Source organism: Delphinus delphis, chromosome 2, assembly GCF_949987515.2.
Source record: "Delphinus delphis chromosome 2, mDelDel1.2, whole genome shotgun sequence".
In the NCBI taxonomy this organism is placed as follows: domain Eukaryota; kingdom Metazoa; phylum Chordata; class Mammalia; order Artiodactyla; family Delphinidae; genus Delphinus; species Delphinus delphis.
Window position 1 is genome coordinate 143,134,297 of NC_082684.1, and position 21,687 is coordinate 143,155,983.

Sequence of the window (21,687 nt, forward strand, 5' to 3'; positions counted from 1 at the left end):
TTTCACATGAGTTTGTTTCAACAAAGTCTCATTAGCGTTCCAGGAAAAAGATGAATATAGCCACAAAACAAAGCAAAAATATGTGGAGCTTCCAACATTTTTTTTTAATTGTTTCGGAGTAAAAGCATTTGTTTACAGAGAAAGAACAAGCTGGGTAGAGAAGTTAGTAAGAAACTGCAGAAGAAAAATGTAAAATTCCTGAAAGTATTTCAAAATTTTGTAATTAGAACCAGTATTATGAGGATAATTTCACTGCAGCTGCTCCTGAGACAATAATAGGTCCCATTTGCTCTATATTCACTCCATCCCATGCACACACTAAGCCTCTTACATATATCGCCTCGCTTAATCTTCATCTGCAACTCAAGTGACTACGAAAATTTCCAAAGTTCTCCTGAAGTTCTTACTCTGCCTTGTAGCTCTGAAGCTCCTCAACTCCTCACAGTTCTGAGAGGTGTAACAGAGCTGGGGTTTCGTTTCAGCTGATCTCCACAGAAAAGATTCAAGTTTTCTGAGTCTAATTACAGTGATTTTCCAAATCATTAATTCATCCAAACAAACATTTATTGAGTACCTACTGTTTTCCAGAGACTGTTCTATGCACTGAAGGTACAAAAATAAAAGATGCGGTACTCCACCCCAAGACAACAGAGAGACTCAATAGAACAGAGAGTGGGGTACCTGGGAAGACTTCCTGGAGGAGGCTGAACTTTAAAGGCTGACTAGAAGTTAGAAAAGAAAGGGAAAAGGTATGCTAGGTACAAGAACAGCATGTGCAAAGGCACAGATATAGGAGAGCATGGCCCATTCAGGGAACAGCAAGCAGTGGATTACTGCTGAAAGGTACAGTGCGAGGGTAGAGAGAGGTAAGGGGGTCAACGGGGTATCTCTCACCAAGGGCCATACTGAGACTGGAGTTCACCCAGCTGAGGACAGAAAATCACACAAGAGTAGAAGCAGGAGCCCTCTGCTGTGAGACAGATGTTCATCCAGTGGACCCCAATACACAGGCCAAATATTCAGGGCTCTTCATGTGTTGTCTGCACAAATACCCCCTAACATCCCAAAGAGGCCTTGGATCCTGTGGTCCCCTTTTCCCCCTCCCACCCTTTGCAGGCCACTTTCACTCTCGCCTCAGGATGATTTGAACCCCGTATTATCTCCACAGCTCCTGTGTACACTCCTGCTTGACCCTTGACGGCAAGAGAGGGCAGAAGAGGCCTGCAAACGCTTTGGAGATTGTGCACCTCCAGCAAGCTCCCAGGTGACAGGGACGCTACTGGTCCATGGGGCACCCTTTCAGTAGTGAGTGCCTAGAACAGCACTCTTCCTCCTACCTGAGGGGGAAGATCTCTTTTTCGAATGTACAATCTACCACGGACCAATACTTTCAGAAAATAAAATAAAAATGAATGACAAGAAAAGGGAAATTTTAAAAAGACACACAAACTATACGTCCCAACTGTGTATTATTGGGCTCAGTAAACATAACATTAACCTAGCAAATTACTCAGGTCAACTGAGCCCTCCCCTCATCGACTCCTGCACAGACAGCTCCAAATACAGAAGCGCAAGAAATCAGGGCTGCTCAAAACAAGGTCTAACTGCCACTGCTACATTTTATGGGCAAAGGAGAGGATGTACTAGAAGAAGCAAAGGATTTGCTTTGGGGCTCCATGAAGATATTCCCCACTAAAATGGAGTTGATGAAAACTCGCTCCTGATACATAGAGGTGCAAACATCTGACCACCTACCTGGCCACTCGTCCCCGGAGATCTCCCAGGCCGGAGAGTTGCCGCATCTCCAGAGTCTTTAAGGCAGAATTTGTTCCATAGCTAATGTTGTCCCGGGCGCGGATCTGCTCCTGGAGTACCTGAGCAACACACAAAAACACTAACGGAGTCATCCGGGAATTCACATGCCGCCACAGAAGCATGTTATGCTTTTGGTAAAAACAAGAATGTTCAACTCCTTTCAGAAGAGGCTCCTTTGTAATAGTCACCTGATATACATGGAGAACCAGGGGCTTAGAAGAGAGACCTCAGAGATGACACTTGGACCAAGGCCCTGCATTTACCAGTAAAAACACTGAGACTCAGATGTCAGGTGACTTGATGGAGGTCCCGCTGCAGGAAGAGGCAAAGCTGAGACTAGAAGCCTGGACTCGTGGAGCACAGTTCAGAGGTCTTACCCCGCGCCAGGGTGCTTTTTAATAGTCATTGTTTTAGGCGAACGATCCCTAAATCTGTGAAATAATAAATCAAGAAAAAGGCGGGGAAGAGGGGCATCAGGCAAAGAGGTCCAAATTCCAGTAGCTCCAGCTGTGTGATCCTGGGAAAGTGTCTCAAGTTTTCTGAGCTTCCTTTTCCTCATCTGTTGATAGTAATGGTGATTATACTCTTAAGGCCACTTTATGGGAACATTACATAAGATAATGCATACAAAGCACTTAGCACAATGCCTAGTACATGGTAAATACAGCAAATGCTAATGATTCTTTCTAGTACCTATTCGTAACAACATTTATACAGCACTGGAATGGTAGAATGTGTCTCAGAGAAAAGACATTAAATGAAAGCAGAACTACTGGAAGATGGAATGACCCAACACAAAAGCATGAACTGGTAGAGCACCCATCCTGGGAAGTCTGCAAAGGAAAGATGGAGATGAAGAAGGCATCCGTGGCGTGTATTGAGCATGTCCTGGGAGGAGCCCAGGGCTGCGATACACGCTGACATGCACAAATCCACACAGCGCCCTGTGAGGGAGGTACTCTCAGGAGACCTGTGCTATAGACCAGGAAGTGAGGCACCGACAGCTGAACTGATAAACCCAACATCACCTGGGGAGCAAGTGGCTAGCTGGGACTGACCCAGGCAGCCTGGCTCGAGAATCCAAGCTCATAACCATGCTGCAATGCTGCCTGCCAAACCAGCAAAGAATCTGAGACAGAAGCACTAAGGACAGACAGACAGATATGAAAACCCAAGTCCTAGGTTACAGGAGACCCCTCAAAAGCAAAAGTTCGCATCAGACGTTTCTTTGAACATTTCCTTATCCTTTTGCTCAGCGCCTCCTTTCCCCCTCCCTCCTCCTCTCCCTGTATTCTGTCCTCCACACTCCTGCCACCCCATTACCACACTCTCTCCTTTTTTTTTTAAATAAATGTATTTATTTATTTATCTGGCCGCATTGGGTCTTCGTTGCTGCTCACAGGCTTTCTCTAGTTGCAGCGAGTAGGGGCTACTCTTCGTTGTAGTACGCAGGCCACCGTGTGGTTGCTTCTCACCAACAGTGTGGTGGCTTCTCTTGTTGTGGAGCACGGGCTTTAGGTGTGCGGGCTTCAGCAGTTGTGGCACACAGGCTCAGTAGTTGTGGTGCACAGGCTTAGTTGCTCCACGGCATGTGGGATCTTCCCATACCAGGGCTTGAATCCATGTCCCCTGCACTGGCAGGTGGGTTCTTAACCACTGCGCCACCAGGGAAGTTCCTCCTTCTTTTCAAAGAGAAAGCTTTTGATTTCTCGTATGGTTTCCCTTTCAGCCATTTTAAAAAAAATTTCCGATTTGCCTGATGTCAACTTGAGTATCTATTCTCTTTTGCTTTCTTTGTTTTGTTTTTTTTTTGTTGTTATTTTAAAAGATGAGTACCAAGTTCCTTTAACTATTTCTTCCTTAATAATGAAGACATTTTCTCTTTTTTTTTTTTTTTTTTTTCTTTTTTGCGGTACGCGGGCCTCTCACTGTTGTGGCCTCTCCCGTTGCGGAGCACAGGCTCTGGACGTGCAGGCTCAGCGGCCACAGCTCACGGGCCCAGCCGCTCCGCGGCATGTGGGATCTCCCCAGACCGGGGCACGAACCCGTGTCCCCTGCATCGGCAGGCGGACTCTCAACCACTGCGCCACCAGGGAAGCCCCGACATTTTCATTTTAGTACAGTATTTTCTGTGTCCACGGGTTGTGTGTGAAGTGTTTTCTTTTTTATTGTTTTAATTTCAGTTTTGAATTCCTCTTTGGTCTAAGGATATCTAGGTATCTAAAGATTACTTAGAATTGTATTTCTTCATTTTCAAGGAGATTTTTTTCTATCATTTTTACTATTTATTTCTAACTGTACTGGCTTATGATCAAAAATACGATCTGTAATATATTTAATTTTTTGAATGTGTTGTGGTTTGCTTTGTGGCACATGACTGATTTTTCAAAAGTTTCATGCAAAAAACTATTCAAGGTTCAATATTGCATATTAGATTGAGTTCGCTGACTTATTTATTTATTTTTGTCTACTAGATCACTCCAACGATGAAGAGGTGTTATGAATTCTTACACTGTAAGATACTTTCATCAAGGTCTGCTTACATTTTTAATGCTGTTTACTTTACATATTTACCTGCCATTTTATTTGGACATACAGATTTATGATCAAAGTGGCCATAGCCATTACATAATAACTTTTTAATCTGATTTAGTGCTTGTAATATTAAGTTTCATCGTACCTACTATTAACATTGCTACTATACTTTATAAATAATAAAGCAAATATCTGCTTGGTCTAACTATACACCAGACACTGTTCTAAGTGCTATAGGTATGATAACTGGTTTAATTCTCACAAAACGCTATGAAGGAGGGACTATTATTATCCCCATTTCACAGGTGGTGAAATCTCTATGTGATCAAGTAACTTGCCCAAAGCCACAGGCAATGCCTGAGGGAGCTGGGATTTGCACCAGGAGCTTGGCCCCACAGACTGTGCTCTCAACCATGACATTATGCTGCCTTATATTTTCATTCGTCCTTCCATCTCACTTTCTTTTTTTTAAATTTTATTGAAGTATTGTTGATTCACAATGTTGTGTTAATTTCTTCTGTGCAGCAAAGTGACTCAGCTATACATTATATATATCTATATATGTATCTATAGATATATATATATTCTTTATATATAGAAATATATATTCTTTTTCATATTCTTTCCCATTATGGTTTGTCACAGAATATTGAATATAGTTCCCTGTGCTACACAGTAGGACGCTGTTGTTACATCTCACTTTAGAGTTACAATTTACGGTGCTTTTTGTTGTTGTTTCCCTTCTCCTTTTCCCTATTTTGACTGGTTTAATCAGGTTACCGTTCATTGCCTTTTCTCCCCTTGTTAACTGGGGAATGTTCTGGCCATTGCTAGTCCATGAATGGCTACCTCCCCTTTCCCAACATTTATAACCATGTATGCACCTACTCCAGGCTCTATCCCTGCACAGCACCCCTCTCCTCCACAAGAGACAGTTATTTAGCACGTTCACACCCACGCTCCTTCATCCTTCAACCCCAGATGATTTATGTGGAAGGATTTTTACTTTTCTCCCCGTCTTGCTTTTCCCCACACCAACTAGGCGTTGCTAAAATAACTCAATACTTCTAGTTGGGATACAATTAGAATTTTGCTTGTAGAAGGGCCTTCTTTTTCAATTATCTTTTTCTTCTTCTTCTTTTTTTAGCACTCTGTTACCCAGTCCCAGGCATTTATCTATATCCATTTACATGAAATGACAGGTCTTTTTCTAAGGATCACCAATTACCTTTGTGCTTCTCCTTTTCATTTTCCCCTATCTTAGGGTCTCTGTGCATAGTCTCTGTGTGTTGGTTAGAGTCCTTCCTCTAGCATTTTCCTCAGACTAGGCACTTGGATGAAAGACTCTCTGGATCCCTGCCGTGTCTCATATCGTCCTCCCTGGCTCTGAAGGGTGGGTGATAAACTGAAAGGGTATGAAATTCTTGACCTAAAGGCCTTCTCTCCCAGTGAACTTTGAAGCTGACAGGAAGTCTGATGCTTTTTCCTCTGAAAGCACCTTGGCTCCTTATGCCTAGATGCTTGTTTTCCATCTTTAGAGTTCAGGATTTTTATCAGAATGTACCTAATTGTGGATTTTTTTTTAAAAATTCGATTCTACCTAGAACTCATTGAACACTTCAAACTGTAGTCTCAGATTTATTTTCAACTTGGGTAAATTTTCTTCTTCTATGTAATTACTGGTTTTTCTTTTCCCTCTGTTTCTTTGTCTCCTTCTGGAATTCCTATTATTCACACGCTGGGTGTCCTGGTCTGTCCTCTAAGTCTTGTATCTTTTCCCCCATGGTTTCCCTCTCTTTGTATCTGGCACTGATGTTTCAGCACTTCTTCTACTTTGTCTTGTGGGTAACTAATTCAATTCATAAAAGTAACCATCCTTGCCTCTAGATCATCTACTGACTTTTAAAAATTTAAGTTCAAGGAAGAAATTTTACGTTGTACCTGGATCTCCTTAAGCACTCTGTCTTATTACTCAGTTGGAGCTATTGTAACAAAACACCACAGACTGAGTGACTCATAAACAAAAAACGTTTCTTTCTTGCAGTTCTGAAGGCTAGGAACTCTAAGATCCAGGTGCCAGCATGGTCGTGTCCTATGAGGGCTCTCTTCCTAGCTTGCAGACTGTTGCCTTCTCACCATGTTCTCACGTGCCAGAAAGAGGAAGTTCTGGTCTCTCTTTCTCTTCTTGTAAGAGCACTAATCCCATCATAAGGGCCCACCCCCATGACCTCATCCTAAACCTAGTCACCACCCAAAGGCCCCACCTCTGAATACCATCACACTGTGGGTTAGAGCTTCAAACATGAATTTGGGGGAGGGGACACAAACATTCAGGCCATAACATACCCTAATTATTTTTCATGCAAGGGCCACCTGTTTCCTATTTCATTTGGGTCTGTTCTAAGGGCTGTGCTTATTCTTCCTCCCTCTGGCTTCTGGGCCCACTTAAGTGTGATGTTTCTTTTTGTTCTCCGCTCATTGGAGTGAGATTAAGTAGGTAGTCCTAGGTGTAATGGAAGGAGCTTATGAGCTGGAGGTGCAGCCGATGAGAGCACAGAGCCAGGATCCAGGTGAGGTGCCGGGAGGAAGCATCTCTGTGTCCTTCTCTCTGCAGCCCTCCCAGCCTGGAGCCAGCAGGGACACAGCCCATCTCTACAGCCCCTCCTCGCCTGCCTCCACCTCGTTAAGGACAGGAGACCAGCTCAGACACATGGTGCACAAGGCCAGTGAGACCGGCCTTCTCTCTCTTACTCCTAAACCATGGCATCAAGGACCTGTCTCCCAGGCTCTCCCCAGCAAGGTCTCTGCTGGCTCCTCCAGGCCTTCCTGCCTGCCCATCCCAGCTGTTCAGGAAGCTGGCACTGGAACTGGGAATAGGGAAGAAGGCACACTAAGCCACTACCTTCCTATCACCTCCTGCACCAATCTAGAGGTTTAAAGATACATTCACGTGTAGCTACTTGTTACCATTTCTAGAAGTTTGATGATTTCCGGTATACTGTCAATTTGCAGTCCAATTTGCAATTGAATGGGGAAGCCCTATTAGACGATAGATTTATGCTTGCATAAATCGTTTTTGTGCTCCCTTCTATCAACTATATTTTTAAATTTTATTTATTTATTTATCGGCCACGCTGTGCAGCATGTAGGACCTTAGTTCCCCAACCAGGGATCGAACCCGTGCCCCCTGCAGTGGAAGCGTGGAGTCTTAACCACTGGATGGCCAGGGAAGTTCCACTATCAACTATTTTTTAAGTATAACATATATGCAGAATAGTACACTTATATACAGTTTTTTAGGATTTTCAAACTTCCTTGTAAAAAGCAGAAATGAGGAATGTGAGGATTCTGTGTTTTCCTTATTGGAAACCTGGCTGGAGTCACCATTGACGGAGTGATACTGACAGTGACAGTAAAAAAATTTCACTGGAAGGAATTTGGAACTGCTAGACCTATCTGTTATTTGCTGTAGTTTCCAGCTTTTTCTGAATGAACCTGCTCAACAGAATAGAAGAATGCAAACCAGTTACAATCACCTGTGAATGATAAAACGTTAGTCATTGGAACACACTCTTGCAAGAAAACTTGAGATCTGACTAATCTGGTTCTGACACTCCCACTGATGAGAAGGCAAAGGGGAGCTCTTTCTCTTTTAATAGGAAATAACGCTTATTTGTCACAGTTAATAGAAAGTAATACTTATTTTTTTATACATAATGCTTCAAATCTTTGTTTATAATAAGGCTTAAGACCGTGGGTTCTCATCCACCTTTGGGGTGTGTAAGGATCCCCAAGTGGCTTGTTAAACACACAGGTTCCTGGGCCCTACTCCCAGGGAATCAAAGTGAGGGAACGGGCCCAGAAATGCAGATGGTCATGGTCCACAGACCACTCCTGGAGAAACACTGCATTAGACACTGGAGAAATGACAAAGGCTCCAACCAATCATTTCATCTGAGTTGTTTCTCAGTCAAAAAAATCACTAAGCAAAGACCATGAAGAGCAATTCACCAAACAGGTGCTAAAAATAATTAAACAACACATTTTTTTGAAGGTTCAACCTTTCTGGGACTTCCCTGGTGGTTCAGTGGTTAAGACTTCGCCTTCTAATGCAGAGGTTGTGGGTTCGATCACCTGGTCAGGTTTGGCTAATATCCCACATGCCTCATGGCCAAAAAACCAAAACATAAAACAGAAGCAATAGGACTTGCCTGGTGGCGCAGTGGTTAAGAACCCGCCTGCCAATGCAGGGGACACAGGTTTGAGCCCTGGCCCGGGAAGATCCCACATGCCACGGAGCAACTAAGCCCGTGCGCCACAACTACTGAGCCTGCGCTCTAGAACCCTCGAGCCACAACTATTGAAGGCCGTGCGCCTAGAGCCTGTGCTCCGCAACAAAAGAAGCCACCACAATGAGAAGCCTGTGTACTGCAACAAAGAGTAGCCCCGCTCACCGCAACTAGAGAAAGCCTGCACGCAGCAACAAAGACCCAGTGCAGCCAAAAAAAAAAAAAAAAAAAAAAGACATTAAAAACAGAAGCAATATTGTAACAAATTCAATAAAGACTTTAAAAATGGTCCACATCAGGGGCTTCCCTGGTGGCGCAGTGGTTGAGAGTCCGCCTGCCGATGCAGGAGACACGGGTTCGTGCCCTGGTCCGGGAGGATCCCACATGCTGCGGAGTGGCTAGGCCCGTGAGCCATGGCCGCTGAGCCTGTGCATCTGGAGCCTGTGCTCCGCAATGGGAAAGGCCACAACAGTGAGAGGCCCCCGTACCGCAAAAAAAAAAAAAAAAAAAGGTCCATATCAAAAAATACATAAATTAAAAAAATAAAACGATAAGTGGAAAATAACCATTGAAAAAAGATAAAATTTTAAAAAAAGTTCAACCTTTCTACAAGCAAAGAAACAGGAAATAAAAACCATACCATTATAATGCACCACTGTGCTGCAGATAAGGATAGTGGGGAAGGCTGTACCTTTGTGGGGACTGGGAGTATGTATATGGGAACCCTGCTCTTTCTGCTCAGTTTTGCTGTGAACCTTAAGAGGCTCTAAACAAATAAAGTCTATTATTAAAACTTTTAGTCCTTGCTGGCGGCGCAGTGGTTAAGAATCCACCTGCCAACGCAGGAGACACGGGTTCGAGCCCTGGTCTGGGAAGATCCCACATGCCGCAGAGCAACTAAGCCCGTGTGCCACAACTAATGAGTCTGCACTCTAGAGCCCGCAAGCCACAACTACTGAGCCCGTGTGCCACAACTACTGAAGCCCACACGCCTAGAGCCTGTGCTCCGCAACGAGAAGCCACCGCAATGAGAAGCCTGCGCATCACAATGAACAGTAGCCCCCGCTCGCCGCAACTAGAGAAAGCCTGCACGCAGTAATGAAGACCCAACACAGCCAAAAATAAATAAAATAATTTTAAAAAAATTTAGACAAAAAAACTTTTAAAATCACACCATTTCCATGTATTAAAGAAGGAAATACTTTAAATTTATAATATTAAAATGCATATCAAAAATTGAAAATGCACAGTTGGCCCTTCACAATACAACTTTTCCAGAGTATGATCCTTCAAAATATATTCATAATGTTCATAACCTTTGACCCTGTAACTCTAGTTCTTGAAATTAATCATAAAGCAAATAATAAGATGAATGACAAAAATGAATGCACAAAGATGCCTTCATAGTGTGATGCAATACCAAGTATTTTACAAGCTATCTGCATGGTACATTATTATGCACCAGTAGGAGGTTCATGAGGAGCTTTTAAAAACAAGAGAAAATATGTACAATTTAATAGTAAGCAAAAAGAAAGGGTACAAAATAAATACACAGCGTGATCCCAGCTCTGTATAAGGTACATAAAAAATAATACTAGAATATTAATGACTTGCTTATCTCTAGGGTTAGATTATGGTTGATTCCTCTTTTTTGTATTTTCCACAATGGGCTTACACTATTTTTAAAGCCAGAAAAAAAAGTATGCATATGTATGTGTGTTTTACTGCTTAGAAACAAGAAAAGCCCATTTATCTTTCAGAATTCTTATGGAGATGAATAAGATATAAAATTAGAAGTGCTTTCTTTGAGTAATACAGAAAAGAATTGTGTCTGAACTTAACACAATATTCACATTACTGAAAAGTTATGTGAAAAGAGAAGGCATTAGAGAGGTTACTTTTTTTTTTTAATCTGAAGGATGTCACTTTATTTTATTTACTTATTTTTTAACATCTTTATTGGAGTACAATTGCTTTACAATGGTGTGTTAATTTCTGCTTTATAACAAAGTGAATCAGCTATACATATACATATACATATAGCACAGAGAGATCAGAGAGGTTACTATTAAAGGAATTCTATGATGAAGCCTTAGAAAAACAATCCCTCCGTAAAGCCAGAAACATTTCCTAATTTGTCATTTTGGGACGATATATCATCATGATATGTTTACTTTAAAAAGGTTACAACCCAAAGTATATCATCAACTCTCCATTACTGCCAATTCAATTCAAGAAACTCTTTTCTGTAGGCCTACTATGTGCTGTGCACCAGGCCTGCCTTCAGGAAGCTCAGCTGAAGCAGTTGTGACTACAGGGTGGAAAGTGCGTGGCCTAAACCCACATGAGCAGAGAGAAGAGGCCGGCCCCCTTGAAAAAGTGATGTCCCGGGTCTTCATTTATTTTTTCTAATATAGGGCCTATCTTTAAGTAAGATTCCTTCCCAGAGGCAGCAGGAAATGGCACCACTGTGTGAGCCTCATAGCATTCTATCATGCCGTTTATGCAAAGGTGATGAGGACCCACACCCGGGGACCTCACCACCCAGACAGGCTAGGGGTGCCTAGGGATGACCAAGAAGAAACAGCCCTCCATGCTTCTCCTTCTTCAACTCTTCCTGGATTTGTGAGGATTTGAAAATGAAAGTGCGACTCCAATATCACATGGAGAAGGGCCCAATTACAGTAGGACAGGGGGCCTTATAAGACAGCATCTTCTTACATAGATTTTTAATCTTCACACTAGCACTTCAAACGCCCCAGAGTTCCAGCCTCATATATCAACTGCCTTCTTGGCATTCCACCTGGATATTCAATGGGTCCCTAATGCTTGCCAAGTCCTAAACAGAAGTCTCTCTAACGCCAACATGCAGGAAGTCCTATCAGCTTGACCTCCAAGACAGATCCTGAATCCATCCACCTTTCCCCATCTCCACCCTGACACCCTAATCCAAGCCGCTCTGGACACCCCCAGCCTGTCTCCCTGCCTCTGTTCTTGCTTCCCTACATTCCCTTCTCCAGGCAGCAGCCAGAGTGATCTTTCTGACACACAAATCAGTCCATAAGCAACGCGAGGGCAAGGGTTTTTAATCTGGTTTATTCACTCGTGTATCCTCAGCACCAAGCATATGAAGGAATTCTCTAAATTCTTTTGCTTAAAATTAAATAATGGCTTCCCATCACCCCCCCCCACCACCACCACCAATGACACTACAGTTCCATTGGTCCTCTTTCTGCTCCTCCAACAGGCCGAGCTTCTTCTGTCTTATGGCCTTGGAAGCTGCCGAGCCTTTTCTCTGGTATGTTCTCTTCTCTGTGTGTCTCCTGCCCCGACACCACCACCTCGGCTTGGCTGGTCCTTCTGTCACCCCAGTCTCAGTTCACATGTCACCTTAGACCCCCATCACCCTTCCTAAAATAGCCCCACGATCACTCTCCATCGTATTATCTCACCAGAGCCCTGGACTTAGGCTGAAATTACCTCGGCTACTTAGGGTTTACTCCTATAAGCCCCACCAGAATGTACAGCAGGCCTGAAAGCAAGGGCCTTGCATGCCTGGGTTGCTGCTTTAGCCCCAGTGCCTCTAAATAAGGCCTGGCTCCCAGCAGGTAGCTGAGTAATTTGTCAATTATTTTAGCTCCATGTTCCAGGATTTGATCATCTACACTGAAGGCTCAGAGACTCTTATCTAGCTGGTGGCTGGAGCTGCTCAGGCCCTCAAAGATGGAGTCAGACAAGCTAAAATGTATTAGAGACAGGGCAGACACCTAAACACCAACTTGTTAATTTACTTTGGAAAAACTTCTATCAAATATTCAGAACTAAACAAATATTCAAACTCCATTCACTACCTTCTCCCCCTAGAGTCAAGCCACATGACAAGCCAAGTCTAGCAGGTAGAGTTAAAAGAAAAAAAAAAAAAATTGGATCATTAATCGTAGTTAATGATATGCCATGGGATCCCCAGACAGCTGGATAAACATTATTCCTGGGTGTGTCTGTGAGAGTGTTTCCAGAAGAGATTAGCATTTGAATCGGTGAACTTAGTTAAAAGCAGAAGGCCCTCCCCAATGTGGGGAGGCATCATCCAATACACTGAGTGTCATAATAGAAAAAAAATAAAAGGGGAAGCAAGGTGGAATTCGCTTTCTGCCTGACTAAGCTGGGACACTGATCTTCTCCAGCCCTCAGCGCTCCTGGGTCTCGGGTCTTCAGACCTGGAGTGGAATCTACACTATTGGTTCTCTGGCTCTCAGGCCTTGGAATTACACCACCGGCTTTCCTGTTCTCCAGATGGCAGATGGCAGATGGTGGAACTCCTCAGTCTCCATAATCATGTGAGCCAATACCTTATAGTAAATATATCCTATTTATTGGTTCTATGTCTTTGGCGGTCTCGGACTAATACACACGATAATCATCGAAGTCCCTCTGCTAATATACCTGTTCCAGTGGGACAAGATCATGCAGCTGCAGGCTGAAATTCCCTTTTCAGGTAACTATATGAGGTCCAATAGCTAAGATTCTCTCCTCGTTGACAGGCCTAGATTCACACTGAACCAAGGTCCCGTCTGTCCGTCCAACTATACATTAACGTTATGGTCCACACCTCTGCTGTGACTTGCCAATAAGGCCCAACTCTGCACATATCACTTGAGTTCAGCAAACTCTTCAGTAGCCCATTTGCAAATTATTAAGCTAGGAAATTATGTGTAATCTAGTCAATTAGATGAGGGTTTGATACATTTTTCCCATTTCCCACCTAAGTCAAAGCCAACACCCCAAGCCAGCCGGACATCATGAAGCCTGAGCACATGGAAACCAAGAGTAGGTCTGCAGATTCTAATCAGCCGGGTAGCAGACCCTGGCCAAAGACATGCTGAAAGCCCCAAGGGGACATGGGGGTCCCAACCACTTCCCTAAGCCATCAAACTGGCATGAAAGGGAAAGCTTACCCCACAAAAGAGCCATGGACTGCTTACCAGGATTCGGCTCCCAGGGGCTGATATGAGCTTAAATCAAAGGCGGTATGGATAATCCAGACGTGTATAATTCATAGTTGACTACATCACCTCTTTTGAATTTATAATGATGATGATAATCTGTGGAAAGTTTCTGAGGAATAAATAATTGATAACATACTCCACATAGCAAGGCAAACTGCCAATAGAGACAATGAGTCGGGATGTATTAAAACAATAGATTCTTTCATTCAACATTTATCAAGCACCTACTAGACACTAGCCCACAGAGTCATCTGTTTTGACACTGGAATCTGCTGACAGAATATGGGCAATAACTACAGGATTCTCGAAGAATCAAGGACCCCAGAGCCTTTGATTATGAAAGACGTCTTGAGCTCCTACAATGTGCTAGACACTATACTGTGTAGGTGCTAGAAATGGAAAAAGTAAGACTCAGCTCTAGTTCTTGAGGATCACATAGGCTAGTGGTCTGACAACGTATTTTACTTTTCTTCCTGTATATAACCGTGTACAGAGCCACGTGATAACCATAAAGACTTATTGAGGCAAATTTACCAAGATACAGTATTAACATATCTCAATTCGACTAGCTCTATCAGGAGACTAGCTCTATCAGGAGCCTCGACTGAGCTGTACCTGTCAAGAATGGTTTCAGCTTTAGTTTTCTAATACAAAATCACCTGCAGGGACAGATTTTTACAAAACAAATACCCAGTAAAATTTTACTGAGTGAACTGAAAAACCAGTGTAAACCAGTCATGAAAATGACCTAAAAACCAGGCAATTTACAGAAGAAATTCATTAAGAATCTATAGACAAAAAATACACCTTTCATATCATTTAAATACAATTTGAGTATCTTCACATCTCTTTGCTTTAAATATGCATATTGCCTTTGCATAACATCCACCCTCCTAATTTTATATTGCTTATATATAAAGACTTCCGCTTAGTACTTTTAATCTACACCATGATTTCATTTTAACAGTTTGGCTACAATGTGACAATTCTGATGTCTCATTAAGCATCCTAATTTTGGTTATGTTTGGGTAAACATGCTTAGGCTCACAATACATATAAAACTACGTAATTAGTGTTTCATAAAAAAGTCTATTAAATTTCCAAACTTTCTTCTGTTACTTTATAATGATATATAATTATTACCAGCTACAAAAAAGTAAATGCTCATATATGCAAAGTAAATTTTTTTCCAGAATTAGATTTTACTCAGACTTCCCTCTCTACAACGGAAATCATCTATTCATTTGCAAACTGCACACTCCAAAAATATATGTAAATGGAAGAGTGCTGTCTGGTTAAGGGAAGAATAATCATTACATAAAATGTGTTTCAGATGGAAAAACTCACTGCATTTTAAATTATTTAAAAATCGTCTTAAATACACATTACTGAAAAATCGTGTTAAAAACACATCTTAAAGAAAAATAATTAGCAAAAGCCTCAATGACTAATGACTTTGGATTCCTAGGTATGTTTGCTATTAACTGTAATTATCTAAGCAGTTCAATGAACTCACACCAAAGGAATGAGGGGGCAGGGGAGAACTCAGTGAGAACTAAAGCTTTAATTACCTAGTTTCATGAAGAAATTCTTCCTGAGGGAGTAGAAATACTCAGAAAGCAAAGAATGACTGAAAAGCACTGCCTGTCACATTTGAGAGTTGGTTACCTAAGATCGGGGTTCTAGAGGAGCTTCCAAGAGGCAAAGCAGAAAAGTGAAAGGAGCTTATCTCTGGAGTTTAACAGTCTGGGTTTTGTCTCAGCACTGCCACTTACTGGCCTTGAGATCTCAGAGAAGTCTCTTCACTTCCCTGGGCCTAGGATGCGTCATCTGAAAAGGATGCAGTTTGCACAAGTGACCTCAGAGTCTCTTCTAGTTCTGTTTGCTACCGTAAGATCTGCAATGGGCTTCAGTCTGAAATAGGCATTTATTCACTTAACAAGCATTCATGGCATTTTGCTCTAAACATTGTGCTGGACAATGTGAAGATGAGTAAGACAAAGCTCCTTTCTTTTTTTTTAAACATCTTTATTAGAGTATAATTGCTTTACAATGGTGTGTTAGTTTCTGCTGTATAACAAAGTGTATCAGCTTATATGTATACCTATATCTCCATATCCCCTCCCTCTTGCGTCTCCCTCCCACCCTCCCTATCCCACCCTTTTCTTTTTTGAAGGGCTCCCATTCTATCAGGGGATACAGACTTGCAAAGAAACAATGTCAGTCCTATTCAGTAAATACTACGGTAACAGCATCAAGTGCTGGGTGCCCAGGATACATTAAGGGAAAAAGAACTGGGGCCAGGGAGGGAACTGGTAGCGAGGGCTTCCTAGAATGAAGGAACTTTCAACAGCTCTGAGGGCTCAGCTGAGGTTGTAAATTATATATTTTAAATGGTTCTGATGGTTGGATTAGTACAAAGGGAAAGTTATTCCCCAGATCCCACAGCTGCAGCTAAAGCACTATCCCCTCTTACGGGGACAGAAAAAATTCAGTCCAGAGCTTTCTAAGGGTAGAGTTACACTCTCTGCTTTGACCTGAGGACAGTAATGTGGAATAGATTGTCTCCAGTCTCTGGTCTGTCCGCCACCCACATAAACAAAGAGAACCCAGCAGAGTACTCATAGAGAAATGGGGAGGTCACACTACCTTCTAACATGAGACATAGGGGTGTTTGCATTTTTTTGTGACCCATTTCTTGCCACTGGTGGAGGGAACAGGAATCTGAGAATCATTATTTATCCCCAATCACTTTGATTTTATCTATCGCCCTCTCTAGATTTGAGTGCAGCAGGGCTATCAGCCCCCTAATATATCTCTCTTTTCAAAACTGAAATGTTTAAGTTGGGTTTTTTTAATTTTGTGAAGGTGTCAACTTGGGGTTGCCAAGTTATTCAGCCTCTGGGATAAAATTGCTTTAGCACTCAAATATAAAACTGGAAAGATCATTCTAAATATAGACACCATCTTCCAAAAACAAGTAAATTATCTACAGCAATCTCTTCAGCGTTCTATGCCCCCTGGATACCATTAGAGTTCTTTGGCTGCCGGCAATTGAACCTGACTCTGGCTAACTTAGTTGGAAAATCTGGAATTTATTGGAAGGATATAGGGGAGAAGTGCACACAATCAACAGGGTAGCTGGGGATCCAGACTGAGAAAAAGACACGAAAGGTATTTCTGGGACTTCCCTGGCGGTCCAGTGGTTAAGACTTTGCCTTCCAATGCAGCGGGTATGGGTTTGATCCCTGGTTGGGGAGCTAAGATCCCACATGCCTCATGGCCAAAAAAACCAAAACATAAAATATTGTAACAAATTCAATAAAGACTTTGAAATTGGTCCACATCAAAAAAAAAAAAAAAGAGAAAAGAAAAGGTATTTCCTAGGGTCCAGGCAGCAGGAACCACTGCCCAGCATCCTACAGGTACAGCTGACAGGGATGGCACTCCTGTCATTGGAACACTCTGCACAGATTTCAAGCTCCGAAGGGAAATAAAATTGCTATGACCCAAAGAAATTGGAATGGATGCCATCAGTCTCCAAAGCAACAAAGATCCATGACATCCCCTTATAACAAACATATGGTCCTTTTCTTTAAACATCAAAAGAAGGATAGACCAGAAATTTTAGAACCCTGAAGACAAATGTACTTCAATTAGAGTACAACTCTGAGTAAATCTCTGTCCTTAGTAAAGTGTATGCGGTAATCTGAAAGGACAGTGAAAACTGTTAATCATGTGGTACACCAGGACCTCACTTAGGTATAAGGTGAGTGAGAATCATCAAAAAAGGAAATCAACTATGCAAACAGCAGCCATAAAAGAGCCAGAATAGCTATATTAATATCAGACAAAATAGACTTTAAGACAAGAAATATTACTAGAGATAAAGAGAGCCATCTTATAATGACAGAAGAATCACTACCTCAGGAAAATATACACATTATAAATGTATACACACGTAACAACAAAGCCCCAAAATACATGAAGTGTAACTGACAGAACTGAAAGGAGCAATAGACAATTCAACAATAAAAACTGGATATTTCAATAACTGAAAAAGAGTCTCAATAAATTTAAAGAGATTAAAAATATACAAAGTATGTGCTCTGCCCACGTGAAATTAAATTAGAGATTCACAACAGAAATAAGTTTGGGGAAACCCCAAACATCTGGAAATTAAATAACACACTTCTAAGTAACACATGCACCAAAAAAGGAAACCACAAGGGAAACTTTAATATTTTGAACTGAATGAAAACAAAAACACAACATACCAAAACTCATGGAAGCAGCCAAAGCAGTGCTTAGAGGACACATTATGGCTTTAAACACCACTATCAGAAAAGAAGAAAGATCTCAAACCAATTCCCTAAGTTTCCACGTTAAGAAACTAGAAAAAGAAAAACAAACTAAAGCAAGCAGAGAAAAAGGAAACAATATAGAATTGAGAGCAATGAAATATAAAACAAAAAAGCAAATAGGAAAAGATAATAAAACCAAGAATTGATTCTTTGAAACAATCAAAGACTCAAAATTAAGATAGAAATTCTCCCCAAATTGATTTCATTCAAAGCAGTCTCTGTCAAAATCTCAGCAGGCTTTTATAGAAACTGACGAGCTAATCCTAAAATCTATATGAAAATGCAAAGGACCTAGAATAGCTGAAACAATTTTGAAAAAAAGAGCAAAGTTGGAGGACTTACACTACATGATTTCAAAATGATTTGAAATCATGATTTCTCTAAAGCTAGAAATTAAGGCAATGTGGTATTACCATAGGAAAGCCATAAAGATCAAAGGAATTTAGAAATTAACCCTTAAATTTTATGATCCATTCTTTTTTAACAAAGGGACAAATGGGAAAATGATAAATTTTTTTCATATGATATTCAAGGAAAATCTAACTTAGATCTTTAATCTCACTTCATACATGAAAATTAACTCAAAATGGATCATAAACCTAAAGGTAAAAACTAAAATTAACTTTTGAAGTAAACAGAGCAGAAAAGCCTTGTGACCTTGGGTTAAGCAAACAGTTCTTAAGACACAACACCAAAAATATAAACCATAAAAGAACCTGATAAGCTGGACTTCATTAAAATTTGTAAAGTTTGTGCTTCAAAAGACACCATTGGAAGAATGAAAATACAAGCCAAAGAATGGGAGAAAATATTTTGCAAATCACATATCTGATAAGGGACCTGTATTTAGACTATATAAAGAAAATTTACAACTCAATAACAAGACAAATAACCTAATTTAAAAATGGATTCTGGGACTTCCCTGGTGGCACAGTGGTTAAGAATCCACCTGCTAATGCAGGGAACACGGGTTCGAGTCCTGGTCTGGGAAGATCCCAACATGCCGCGGAGCAACTAAGCTCGTGCGCCACAACTACTGAGCCCGTGCTCTAGAGCCCGTGAGCCACAACTACTGAGCCCATGTGCCACAACTACTGAAGCCCGTGCACCTAGAGCCCATGCTCCGCAACAAGAGAAGCCACTACAATGAGAAGCCCGCGCACCGCAACGAAGAGTAGCCCCCGCTCACCGCAACTAGAGAAAACCCGCGTGCAGCAATGAAGACCCAACGCAGCCAAAACTAAATAAATAAATTTATAAAAAATAACATACTAAATTAAAAAAAATGGATTCTGACACATGCTACAACATGGATAAATCTTGAAAACATTATGCTAAGTGAAATGACCCAGACACAAAAGGGCAAATATTGTGTGATTGCACTTATGTGATAAACCTAGAATAGGGAAATTCATAGAGACAGAAAGTAGAACAGAGGTCACCTGGGGCTTGAGGTGAGAGTGGAATGGGGAATTATTGTTTAGTGGGAACAGAGTTTCTGTTTGGGACAATCGAAAAGTTTTGAAAACCGATAGTGGTGATGGTTGCATACAGCACTGTGAATGTAATTAATGTCAATGAACTGCACACTTTAAAATGGTTAAAGTGATAAATATCTCACACACAATAAAAAAATAATTTTTAACAATGGGCAGAAGACTCGAGTAGACACTTCACCAAAGAAGACACACAAATGACTGATAAGGACATGAAAAAGTGCTCAATATCATTAGTCATTAGGGAAATGCAAATTAATAGTGCAATGAAATACCACTACACATCCACTACAATGACTATAATCAGAAAGACAGATAACAGCAAGTGTTGGTGAGGATGTGGAGAAACTGGAACCCTCACACATTGCTGGTAGGATTGTAAAATGGTATAGCCACTTTGGAAAATTGTTTGGCTATGTTTTAAAAAGTTAAACACAAGCTTACTGCAAGACTCAGCAAGTCCACGCCTAGCAATTTACCCAAGAGAAATGAAAATATATCTCCACACAAAGACATGTACACATGTTCACAGCAGCTTTATTCACAATAGCTAAAAACTGGAAACAACCCAAATGTCCATCAACTAATAAATGGATAAAAGGAATGCTGCATATCCACACAACAGGATACTACTGGGACATAGATATAAATGAGATATTGATACATGCCAGAACATGGCTGAACCTCAAAAATATCATGCTAAGTGCAAGAAGCCGGATGCAAAAGACTTCAGATTGTAAGATTCCATTTATAAAAAATGTTCAGAAAAGACAAATTACTTATAGAGACAGAAGGCAGATTAGTGGTTGCCTGGGTCTGGGGTGGAAGGAGGGATTATCGGCAAACAGGCTTATATAAATTTGCAGAGTGATTGAAAGGTTTTACAACTGAACTGTGTTGATGGTTGCACAAATTGTACACTTACAATGGGTGGATTTTTGTGGCTTTTAAGTTATACCTCAATAAAGCTATTAAAATAAATAAATACAAATCTGACATTGGAAATAATTCCAAATCTGACATTGGAAATAATTCATTTCAGGAAGCATAACTAAAATACAATATCCAGGGAATTCTCTGGTGGTCCAGTGGTTAGGACTCCACGCTTTCACTGCTGAGGGAGCGGGTTCAATCCCTGGATGGGGAACTAACATCCCACAAGCTGCGTGGCACAGCCAAAAAAAAAAAAAAAAAAATCTCCATGATGTGAAATAAAGATTTTCCTTAATCTAGTCATATATCTTTTATTCATACATTTTCAAACTACACATGTAGGATACTGACATTATTCAGTGATGTTAGCGCAGGCCCTAAATGATCTTAAGCTTTCTGAATTAAATTCTGTGGTCCCTGCGACTGCTCAATAAAAAGCAGTATATTTACAAACTCTAAAAATAGACAATATTGGCTTTTTATTGGGTTCACTTTAGGGAAAAATAAAGCAATAAAAGGGAGTCCGAGAAGCGATTCACATCCCTAGATTGAGTAATAAACTGTATTATTTATAATCATTATGACCTAGAAACATTTACTCTGAAGCAGCAAAGGCTGACCTAGTAATTGATTTAATAGCTGTCTTCAGCTACACGAAGGGTATTACAGGGAAACTATTTGACTGGTTCTCTCTCTTTCCCTTGAGAGCCGAACAAAACAAAAGTGATTTAGTAATCAGCAAGGTACATTGAGATTAAACACAAATAACACTGACAGTAACCGCTATCCAATACTGGAATACATTTAATATATTTGTTCAAGCTGTTTCCTTGGCAATCCTTAAGACTAGACAAGACAGACAGCTTTGGTCTGAACACGGTACTGCTTGGGAGGAAGGCATCAGACATGGAACAGGTCCGTGGAAAGGAACGCAGCCCACCTGACTTCCACACGCCTTACCTCGATATCCCGATTCAGTTGCTTCACTATGGCAGTTATGTTTCTGATGTGCTCCTCCAAGAAAAGCCTGGCCAAGCGGTCGCCTCCCCCTTTGTTTTGCATTTTCTGCAAGCTGTTGACGATGTCGTCTTTGATCCGGAAGGCATGCTCCACGAGGGCGGCCGTGGTTTTCTCGTGGCAGAGGATCCTGTCTTCCAGTTGCTCCACTAGGCTTACGGATGAGTAGGGTGCCATGGTCAGGGACTGGCTGTGTCGGGGCATCGTTCTAACTCGCCTACGGAAGGGAGCC

The 21,687-nt window shown here is 41.4% G+C and overlaps 1 protein-coding gene across 4 annotated transcripts in view; it reads right to left on the reverse strand.

Annotated features, from left to right (window-relative positions):
* The window catches only part of FAM81A (family with sequence similarity 81 member A), a 123,901-nt gene that overhangs the window by 29,977 nt on the left and 72,237 nt on the right, over positions 1 to 21,687 (reverse strand). For all 4 annotated transcript variants that reach the window (XM_060005879.1, XM_060005876.1, XM_060005878.1 and 1 more), the window contains exons 3-4: positions 21,399 to 21,672; positions 1,756 to 1,874 (exon numbers count right to left, since the gene is read on the reverse strand). In XM_060005879.1, coding sequence (XP_059861862.1) covers positions 1,756 to 1,874; positions 21,399 to 21,672 — 393 coding nt within the window. The remainder of the gene's footprint in view (positions 1 to 1,755; positions 1,875 to 21,398; positions 21,673 to 21,687) is intronic.